Below are 11,096 nucleotides of genomic sequence, written 5' to 3'. Positions count from 1 at the left end.
GTCGGTCCATGGAGGAGCAGTACTATGGTGAACCCTGTCAAGATGGAGATGATAATCTTGAGCCTCCTCTCAACTCTATGTGGGTCCAAGGTACAACCATACCCATCACATGTATATTTCTACGTTTTCTCTTACTTTTGAATGTATTGCTTGCATTTTCATACATTTCTTCTTAGATTTATTAATGATATAAATTGACTTCTTTGAATACAGTTTCATCACTTATGTTAGAGAGTGCATGGTTTAGGACCTTATACAAAGGAAGCCTATTATGTTCACTTGTATGTTGTGATATTTTGATTTTGAAGTGTGTATTGACATCTTTTTTAACATCCCCTAAAGTTTCATTGAAAAATTCGACCAACTTCTGAATGTTTCCCAAAAATAGTGAAACATTACGCAACAAATCTAGTATTTCCCATGCGATACTTGATATTTCCATATCCCAAGGGTGCGATACATCCGTCGATACCGATATGGAAAACATTGATTATACTTAGGGCCTGTTTGGGAGCGTGGATTTGGAACCCCCAAGATTTGCAATCCTCCTTCTGTGTTTAGCACCCTGGAGTGTGAATCAACTTTAATCCAAAAGTACCTATCCATGATATATTTACAGGGGTTTGAATTTAATTACTTAATCAACTTTAATATCTCTAATTAGTGAGATATATAATTTTTGACCCAATGGTTGTGATAAGCCCGCTGAAATATATGCTTTGCCCGAAAATGATGAAATTCCAAGTCTCGGACGGGCCACAAGCACGAGATCATGTCTGAGTGACTAACCAACGATTTTTAATCATTGATTTACATGGACAATGTTTGGATGGCACTGGACAATGTTTGGACGGTGTTGATTTACATGGACAATATTTGGACGGTGTTGATCATCATTAGTGGGCCATGTGCCCAATAGAATGATAGTGTATAGTGACACACATGTTACACATGCAACTATTGAAATGATTTTAGGTGTAATCCAAGCTCTCACGGTGGATTACAAACCCCTCAAAGAGGGGATTGGAAACCCACTGGATTTGAAACCCCCAGTTACTTTATGCTGCCAAACAACCAGGGGATTTGAAACCCCCTCAAATCCCCTCCAATCCACGGTGCCAAACGACCCCTTAGATAGTTTTCATTCATAACTAGGATATTTTTTAGAATAATGCATACTTGCTATATGCATTCATCCTTTAAATCTATCATTGAATGTTGTATTACGACCGGTTGAGATCTGAGTGTTATTAGGTGATGATTGTTAATTGCTGCCATAGTTTGCTTTCTCAAGTGGAGATAGTAAACACATTTAACTTGAAACCTCACTATGGGATTTTGACTTTGTGTGAGCTTTTCCTGCAAAATTGTTTTAGGCAAGAAGAAATGTTTTCTCAATGATGATTTATTAGCAATGAAAATCCTCTAATGTTATTTTATGCAATGACTATCATCTTCTTCGATGTGTTTGTCTTCTACATGAGATGGAAATTAGTGAGAGACCTTGTACCCTTGTGTGTTTTATGAGGGTGTTGGCTTCTATTCCTTTGTCAATATGGAAATGGATATGTAGAGATTCATTTACAGCCAAAGGTCATTAGTTAACATCAATTTTAACTTTGGCAAATCCAAAGCAGTAATTGTGGTGTTTGCAACTGATAAATTGTGGAGGTATCTTTCATGTTTTAATTTGCATTTTTCTATTTCACGTGACCATGAGGCGAAACTAACTAGAGGTACTAGAGATCAAGTTCTTCAACATGGTTTAAAATGCTCATGGCTTTTGATTGGGGTTGGGGTGTGATCGAGGGCAATTCTCAATGTGATTTTGTGGATGGCAAGAAGTTGAGATGCCTTGGAAAATCTTCCTAGTTATTAAGAAAGTTTGAATGGCTTTCAAATGGTTTGACATATCCAAATCTTCTCCATTGTTGGTGTTATGAGCATTGGGCCCTACATTTGGGCCTATTTCTTGGTGCTTGTGGGCCCTGCGTGTGGACCTGAATGTTGTTCTTCTAGTCCTTTGTGTTATTGGATTTTAGTCCTTTGTTATCCAGGCTTTAGTTGTTTGTCTCTTATCTTCTCTTTTAACCTTTCCCTATCTCTTTAGTGTGTCTTCATTATTAGGGGCATATTTGTAATTGTGCAAGGCTATCTATTATAAATAAGTCCATACCTAGGATGCTTTATTCTCTCTCTTAATTTGTTTTCTACTCCAACACCCACCTCCAAAGAGGCAGATAGTTTGATAGACCACTTGGACACTATTGTGCTTTATGGCGGTGTTGGCTTCTATTCCCATCTTAACATGGAAATGAATATCTACTATCTAGAGATTCATCGACACTGAAAGTTTATTTGTTAAAATCAATTCTAACTTTGGTAGATCCTTATTAGTAACTGATGTGTTCACCCCATGGTTTTGGATGGCAAGAGGATTGGGATGCCTTGGGGAATCTCCCTAGCTACTAGGTAAGTTTGGATTGTTATCAAATGGTTGGGCATATCCAAATCTTCCCACCTTAAAAGAGGCATATAATATGATAGACAACTTGGCTAATTGAAGGGAATTTTTTTACTCTGTATTTGGATGCTTATGGTTGGAATCTTAACACTCCGGTAATCTCTTCCCTTCTACCACAAGGATAAAGGAAATAATAACAAAATTGCAATTTTATTGAACCTAATTTTATACATAAGTTTACATTTTTTTATTTCCTTAACCCTCTTTTACCTGCTTGCCCTTTGGGGTGTGCATTTATTAGTTGCACGAGGGGGCTAGTACTGGCTGCTATCTTGTTGGCCTGCAAGTGCTTTCGCATCCACCATGCTGGTCCTAGAGCCCGGATTAAAGAGAAAGGTTGATGTCTGGTGGCAAGCTGATCTTAAATTTTATTCCTAGCTATCATTTCTCCAAGTTGCTAGGACTAGGATGATGACGATGGCAACAACAACAATGATGATCACCATCTAAGCCTTATCCCAACTAGTTGGGGTCAGCTATAGGAATCCTTCTCTGCCATTCCACTCTATCAAGGGCCAAAGCCCTAGCATGAGCTTGGAATGTCATATTGTCAGAAGCTTGGAATGAAAGATTTAACAACAAAAATTCACGTCGGCTACCAACCTGATGCAACCTCTGCCCTTATCCGGGCTTGGAACTGGCAAGGAGAACACAAAACTCCCATAGGCACTATGTAATAGTTTATTACATAGGTTGAATAAAATCAACGAGTTATGACAACGATGATGATATTCAATTAATTCATTCCATTTGTGGTGTATGAATAGAGTCTATATGCCTTTGCTTTTAGGAGAGTAGATGGTCTTTGCTGGTATAATTAGTTGAGCACAAACTATACCTTGACCTTTTGTGAGGGCACGGACTATGCAAGAGCAGCTATAATTATTCTTTTAAGCAATATGCTTTTGAGCTTTGCTAAACCCACACGTGTAAATAGCTCATGCACACGCCATACATGTCCAACATGTCACAAAGGTGCAAGATCCAAAACATCCGTTACAAAACAACTCTACGGGTGTGAAAAACTTGGCAGAAATTTTCTAACCCATCCACCTGTTTCTAATATCAGGGCCCACATGTTGAGTAGACTAGTTTTATTTTTTTGGCAAGATCATCTACAGGGTGGGACCGACCTGATGGATGGATCATTGTTGTTCTTGTCATTGTGATATAATCAAAATGTTTCTTTTTTTGGAGGATCTTGACAAACAGTAAGATATCAGACACAATTCCATTCAACATTGGAGAGTACCGATCATTACAACATCTGTAAGTTGTTCACATCACAATCTCTTATGTTGGTGCAGGGATTGGGCCTAGGGTTGTCAATGAGCTAGACCGGACTGGGGTTTATGCTGACCTAGTCTCAACCCAAAATTCACTAGGCTAGCACAAGCCTGGATCATGTTCAAAAAAAAAAAAAGAAGAAGAAAGGGGTGCTGCACTTGGTGTTGGAGTAACTTCTTGTAACCATCCCAAGTCCCAGTTCTTGAGAATGTTTACTGGAAGGACCTCATCCTTCTTGTCTTTGTCTGGATTGCATTCCTTGCACTACAGATTGCCAAGGTGAACTCTCTACTGTGCCTCATTTTCATGTTCAAGTGCGTTAGATTTTCTTGTATTGTGTTTGTTAGCACATCAGCAAACCCATCAGTAGCTTGACTTGTTTGATGCAGAATTACACAGCAACCTGTTTGATAGCATACTGGGTTTTGAACTTATTGCAGGTACAATCTTGCTCTGATCCTTGGTTTACACACATTTTGAACTTTTTGAGATGTGGTTACAAAATTTAAGTACAATAATTATTTGATTTAAAAGAATTACATTGTTTACACAGAACAATTTTTAACGTAATGATTAAGGTATATCACCTCTCTTCCATTACCTTGTGTTCTTGTTTACAGTTTAGGAATCAGATGGCACAATGTTTTCTCTTATTGAAATATAACGCTAGAATTGATGTTTTGGGCTATTTGGAAAGAAAGGAACAATTATATTTTTTAGTGTAAAAGAGTGGTGGTCTTGGCCAGCACCTATCATCTCAAACATTTGGTTTCTTCATGGATGGAGGCTTTGGGTTCCTTTTATCTTTCCTCTTAGGTTTGCAATCCTCTCTGTTGGTCGGAGCTTTTTTTCTGCAATGTCCTAGCTTTACAATGGTCTTTTCACCCTAATTTTTTATTATAAAATTTTAACTTCTGATAAAAAAAAAAATTCAGAAAACTAGCACTGATGTTTCTTTGGCTAAAAAGGTTCTGGGTTATGCTTATACTGCATTTTACTATGTTCGCATCCATTTCTGCTTTGAATTTTGCATGGCTTTTTTATCGGTCATGTCAATGCCCTTCATTGCGATTTTTGAGCACTCATTCTATCAAACATGTTCTGAATGGCATAAGTTTGTCATAGCCATCTTTCTACATGTTTGACCCTTTATCATGGAATGAGCATAGCCCAACAGTTGCATTGATTTGATGATCATAGCCATATAGTTGGTGGGCGAAAAATGGACCATTTGACAATTAAATGTGTAGGGCCTAAGTTTAAGTGACAAAATCAGATTGCTAGGATTGTCCAATTAGTTCAATTTTTGGGCTAATGCTCCATCTACAATGGACACTTCAATTTAGATAGTTTGGATTGATGTGTGCATCAGTTCCATTGCGCTCATTCATGCAATTTCCTCTTTGACCAGCAGTTGAACAAGGATAAACAGAATCGACAACCAAATATGATGTTCACTGGCAAACATTGTGCTCTACCCAATGTGATTTCTCACTGTAATGAGAATTTTCATAAAAAGTCTCAGAAGAAAGATACTTTCAGTTTTAACATGTTTTTGCAAACTTGGTATACAAACATGGTATAAATGGTTCTTCACAAAGAAAATATACATTGCAAGATGTGTCAATGTACTAACTTTATTATCAATTTTCATTTGTATATTGCAATGGTATTTCTATACATGGGCACAAGTTTGGCGCACACATGCTCAACATTAGTGATGATTTGTTGTTTTTGTCACATGGAAAATGAATAGCTTTACACAATCTTTTCAGGGTCATTTAACTTTTACTGATAGAAACAGTAGTCATATTGGAATCACAGGAGTTTCAATCTGCAGGAATTGTTGGATTTGGGTGAAGCACTTGGAACTCACATCCAAGGTCTTTCCCAAGAGCGTATCTCTTCACTTCCAATCTTAACTCTTCACTTCCAATCTCAAAATACAAGTGCAGCTTCTTCTCAAGAAAAAGTCACGAGGCAAACGGTAAAAATCACGCTTCATGTGTTTCATTAATCACTTAAATTGTAGCTGTAACATATTCATGTGTTCACACAATTTAGGTATGTCATTCATATATATAACTTTGCACTCTACTTAATAGTTTGCAAGCATCTCTAGATGTTCAATCATGGAATTTAATTATGTTTTACAGCCAATTAACTGCATAGGCAGGGCTACCTTTTGGTGATGCAGAGCATTCATCGTGTGCTGCCAATATGGATGGTCCATGCTGTAAAACATTTTTCCTTTGGAATTATTCTAACTTTCCACCAATCAACCATTTAAATTTTTCATGATTTAGATTTAGATTGTTGACACAAGAAACTAGTACTTTAGCTACCTTATTGAGAACTACTTTGTCAAAAATTGGTGCTGCATCTTCATGTTTTGATCCATTCCGCATGAAATATTGTTTGCTTTAGCATTTCCAAATTCATAGATCAAAAGCCACCCAGAGTTGCCAAACCAAAGCAAGATATCCACTATTCATGATCTGTTGGAAAGTTAGTGGGAAATGAGTTTGAGTTTGGACTTTTTTGTAAAAAAAGTTTGGATATTCTCTATGGTTGAAATGTCGGCTAGCGTGACTTGGTTGAGCTCATTGATTTTGTAGAATGAATGGAGATTTCATTAATTCGTTTGTCTGCTGTTATGGAAGAAAACATCCATGTGCCTATTTATTCACGACAAGGATTTTGACAAAGGACAAAGGATTATAGGACAAAAAATCATAGTAGCACAGTACTCATCAAGTTGGCCTCACATTATGTTGAATCTGGACTGTTGGACTTTTTGTGACGGTCTATTTTTCTTATAGGAGTTTCATATGCCTGATCAGCAAACAGTGTAGTGTGTGTGAGTGCTTTCAAAAAATATTCCTGATCAGCAGACCAACATTATTTTTGGTCCATGGCATGTTCTTGTGTACCCTGTCTCTCTGACAGGTGTGACATCCCCTCAATTTTGATTCATGTTCCATTCCACAAAAATAAGCACTCATGTGTATTGTTATTTGGAAATTCTTTCTCCAATTTGATTGGTGAAGAATGCCATACAATATGGTGGGCCACACCACACTAAAGAATGGGGAGGGACACAAACAGTAGGTTTATGGGAGGCCCACCATGGTGCATATTTTCCATCTAACCCATCCATCTTGTGCACCTCACCATGACGAAGAGAACCTTGAAAAATTAGCTTGATCCAAAACTCAGCACACTGAGCGAACTTAGAGGTGGCAAGTGTCATTCTACATTATTCCCCATGGTATGGCCCGCCAGCACGAGTTTTGGATCAGTCTGATTGTTTTGTATGTACTATGTATGAACCAATGTTCCAAATGTCAGCAATATTGTTGATAATATCAACAATGCTATCGGTATTGATGGGTCAACTGAAAAAAAAAACCTTTTTTTGGTGATAAAATTGATAATATTGGAGATATCACTTGATATAAGTGGTATAACCAACATTTTTGGTCTTTCCCTTCGTATATATTTCTTGGTATCAGTGATAATATCATTGTTATTGTCATTACCAGCAGCAATTCTAATAGGTTCTGGAACTGAGATGTGAATTTTTTTTTCTTAATGCAATGCTTGGGATGTTAGCTGTTGCTCACACTGTGGGAGAAAATTATGTGAAACTTTTATTTGTGTGTAACTTAGCAGAGGACTGCGTATTCATAATTTCATTGCTTCAGATTTAAACCAGATCTGCCTATAAATTTGCTAGAGGCCTTGATGGAATCTCTTCTGATTAGCTACAAAGTTTCTTGTAAATCGGGCTTCTTTGACATATACAACTCCAGAATCTAGGCCTTGTAATTAATTAAAACTTTACATATGCTATCCATTGGATTCCAAGACTCCTTGCCATGTCATTCAAACCCTTTTACATGGTTATTACTGTATTTATAACTCTTGTAAATGGTAACATGCCTACCCAGGTGAAAGATTTGGATGTGGAACTTGAAAGTACTAAGCAGAAAAGTAAAGAAAACCTGCAACAAGCAAGAGTTACTCAAATGCAGTGGGATATGGAAGAACTTCATAGGAAGTATTTGGAGATGGAGTCGAAGCTCAAGTTCGAACAAGTTCCTTTTTTGTAATTCTTATGACTATTTCATTATTTGGACAGGTTCCTTTTTACCTTCTATTCCTTCATGAAATGATCTCTTAAATCCTTTCTATCCATTATGATCCCATGAATATGGTGATCTATTTTAGGATGAAAAGATTCGTTCGGAGTTGGCAAAAGTGTCTGTCATTCATGAGAAGGAGCTGTTGCTGCAGGAATTGGATGTTGCAAGAGAACAACTTAAGAACCTGCAGAAACATCAAGAAGAGCTTGAAATGAAATCAAAAGTGGATATTAAATTTCTTGTCAAAGAAGTTAAATTTCTTAGGAAAACTCAAACAGAGCTGAGGCAGGAGCTGAATCAGTCTCTGAACTTAAAATGAATGATTGTATTTTGATTGAATGAATGAATAATTATGCACAGGTTTATAAATTGATTAAAAAGAATGATTTAGCCTCAATTGTTGAGAGCTGAGGTTAAAAATTGAATTTAGCAGTTGATGCTAATAGAGGCTAAATCCATCTTTAGCCTCAGTTACCTAAACTGAGACTACAACTCCCGTGGCTAAAGGTTTTAGCCTCGGTTGTTGAGAACTGATGTTAAAAATAGATTTAGCTTCAATTGGAGGCAACCGAGGCTAAAATTTGGATTTAGTCTCAGTTGGAAACAATGGAGCCTAAAATTCTGATTTAGCCTCATTTCGAGAAAATTGAGGCTGTAAAAGTCATTTTAGCCTCGGTTGCTAAAACTGAGGCTAAAGCCTTTAACCACGGGGGTTTCACCTCGGTTTTGATAACTAAGGAAAAATTGAGGCTAAAGGCTTTAGCCTCAGTTTTTAACATTTTAGCCACAGTTTTGAACCGAGGCTAAAGCCCCCTTTTCTTGTAGTGCAGCTCTCATGTTTATGCTTAGTCTGCCTGTATCAATTTAGGAATTACTAAGGATCTCTTGTAACTATTTCATTCAACAGATTGAAACATAAAGCTATTGTGTGCCAGGTTGATTTCATGTTCCATTCATTAAAACATGGGTATTCTCTTCGAAAGCTTTTGACATCATACTCAACAATCAATAACCGTCAGACTGTTTTTGCTAGTGCATCTATCCCCCAGCACAATAGGTTCCTATATGATTGTATTCAGCAAAAGTGGACCAAGATTCGCAAATGTAGTTCTTATTTCCATGAATATCTCCAATACTTGCATTGGTTCAATGACAACTGAACACATGAAAAATACTCACTCATATCTATGTCCTTGACAGAATGATGTGGTCCATGTCCATGTGAATCTGATCGAGCCCATGCCTTCACGCCTTCGTCATAAATTTGTTGTGAGTTGCATTTGGAACTGTGAGACTATCTTGTCTCTAGTTTTATCTTAGTTTTCATTCATAAGGTGCATTTCAGTGTAGTGGCTATATTTTCAGAATCGATGGTCAACCACTACACCTGTTGTTTGTGGTGTGGCATGGAAAACAAGAACTACATTATGTGGATGTGGTTTTTCCGGTTTTTCTGCCACAAATGGCCATCCGTATCTCTTCAGGTAGGATATGACAGGGAACTGATTGGGTTTGGGCAAAAAGCACAGCACTTGCGCCACTACCTGAGGGATAACCAAGCTATCCCAGTGATATGATATTTGATTGTTTCTAGAAACTTTCTTGATCAAATTGCTCAAGGTCTTTTATTGATTGAAAGTTTCTTTCAATAATTCTGTTTGTAGTGATCCTTGATGTCCTAATACTTCATTATTTCTTACAGCTTTGTCGTAGAAACAGAAGGCTGCATGTTTTGTTATCCATGCTAAGGATTGATAGACCAAAATCTGCCATAATTTTTTTCAATGAGCAGGTAAGTGCACCTATACCTGTCATAATTTTTTGTAACATCTAATGATCATTTTCAAGCCCATAGCTTAATGCTAGACAGAGTGTGTCTCAACATTGACATCTCAGGTTCCTCCCCAACTTACCTACCCAAAAAGGAAACATTTTGTTTTCTTCATATAACTGCCTGAGCTTTAGTATTTCCTTTCTTGGAAATTCATGGAAAATGTGAATTTTGTGTAGTTTGGTCAATGAAACACATGCTAAGATATCTTGAAATAATGCAGGTGAAGAGTGTAATGCTTAGATGAAAATTCATTAGAAATCTAATTAAAATCAGTTGAATATGGAATGTTTTGGAGACTTATTCATACACATATTGACTTTTGATGTCCTACAAATCACATTTCACATGCAGGAAGATATGTAAATGGTCGTGGAATCCTATAAATAGATAAAACACCACCCACACCACCCACACCTACAAGCTCTTTTTTTAATGGGTGAATATTCTTTATTGAAAAGGAAACTAGAAATACAACAAACTGACAGGTTATCCCTGCATACAACAGCTGCAGCAGGCCATAGCCACAAGACCACTAAAATACAATTAGAAACCCCAAAAAAGAATGCATCCTACCCAAACAAGCCTCTTGATGAAGACATCACATCATGTACACCCTTGCATAGGTATCAGAGGAGAAGGCGGGCCGCACTGATTTTCATATGGCTAGGCAAGTACCCGTAATCGTGTTGAAGACCTCATGTGCATGTGCAAGCATTTGAAAGACCACACACTAGGAAGATGCACATAGGCTGCTTTATAGAGTAATATAGACCGTTGGATTCCCCTTGATGAGGACATCACGTCATGTACACCCTTGCATACGTATCAGAGGAGGAGGCGGATGGCACTGATTTTCCTGTAGCTAGGCAAGTACCCGTGATCATGCTGAAGGCCTCATGTGCATGTGCAAGCATTTGAAAGACCCCGCACTGGGAAGATGCCCACAAGCTGCTTTATAGAGTGATCTAGACCGTTGGATTGGAGAGATGTGACAATCGGGCTGTTGGATCACATGATCGGACCATTGATCGTGGATCGTCCATAATAGTTTTTCTTATATTTTATCACCTTATAGGATTTAGTATGTTTATATTACGTTTGGACACCATTATGAGTGTTTTTAGTTGATTTTAGTTAGATTAGGGTCATTTTCGTCAAAATTCACAAAACATGATGTTTATTGTAAATTTTGAACTGTCATAGATCTATAAAAGAGGGTGGACGTGTGACCCTCTCCTTCGTTGAATTTTGTGATTTACAATAAATAAATAAACAGAGAAAAAAGCTCTTGTTTTCTTCTTCT

At 37.4% G+C, this 11,096-nt stretch overlaps 1 protein-coding gene and 1 long non-coding RNA gene across 2 annotated transcripts; both read left to right on the top strand.

The window, feature by feature from the left end:
- Positions 1-3,668: 3,668 nt before the first annotated feature.
- LOC131220443 (uncharacterized) lies at positions 3,669-5,733 on the top strand. Its single transcript, XR_009158582.1, has 4 exons — positions 3,669-3,683; positions 3,955-4,090; positions 4,201-4,251; positions 5,636-5,733. It is a non-coding gene; the product is annotated as an uncharacterized LOC131220443 (long non-coding RNA).
- Positions 5,734-7,836: 2,103 nt separating this feature from the next.
- LOC131220441 (PX domain-containing protein EREL2-like) lies at positions 7,837-8,384 on the top strand. The gene is made up of 2 exons (XM_058215354.1): positions 7,837-7,911; positions 8,045-8,384. The coding sequence occupies exons 1-2, from the start codon at positions 7,843-7,845 to the stop codon at positions 8,276-8,278; spliced, it is 303 nt and encodes a 100-aa protein (XP_058071337.1). The 5' UTR covers positions 7,837-7,842; the 3' UTR covers positions 8,279-8,384.
- Positions 8,385-11,096: the final 2,712 nt, after the last annotated feature.

Source organism: Magnolia sinica, chromosome 12, assembly GCF_029962835.1.
Source record: "Magnolia sinica isolate HGM2019 chromosome 12, MsV1, whole genome shotgun sequence".
Lineage (NCBI taxonomy): Eukaryota > Viridiplantae > Streptophyta > Magnoliopsida > Magnoliales > Magnoliaceae > Magnolia > Magnolia sinica.
Note: the sequence above shows the minus strand (reverse complement) of the source record. Positions and strands in the feature narration are given on the sequence as shown.

What these genes read in the sequence shown, in the direction of transcription:
- LOC131220441 (XM_058215354.1), top strand. Translation starts at nt 7,843, where the DNA reads ATGCAGTGGGATATGGAAGAACTTCATAGGAAGTATTTGGAGATGGAG. An exon ending in CGAAGCTCAAGTTCGAACAA is followed by an intron (nt 7,912 to 8,044) that starts GTTCCTTTTTTG and finishes GATCTATTTTAG; the next exon opens with GATGAAAAGATTCGTTCGGA.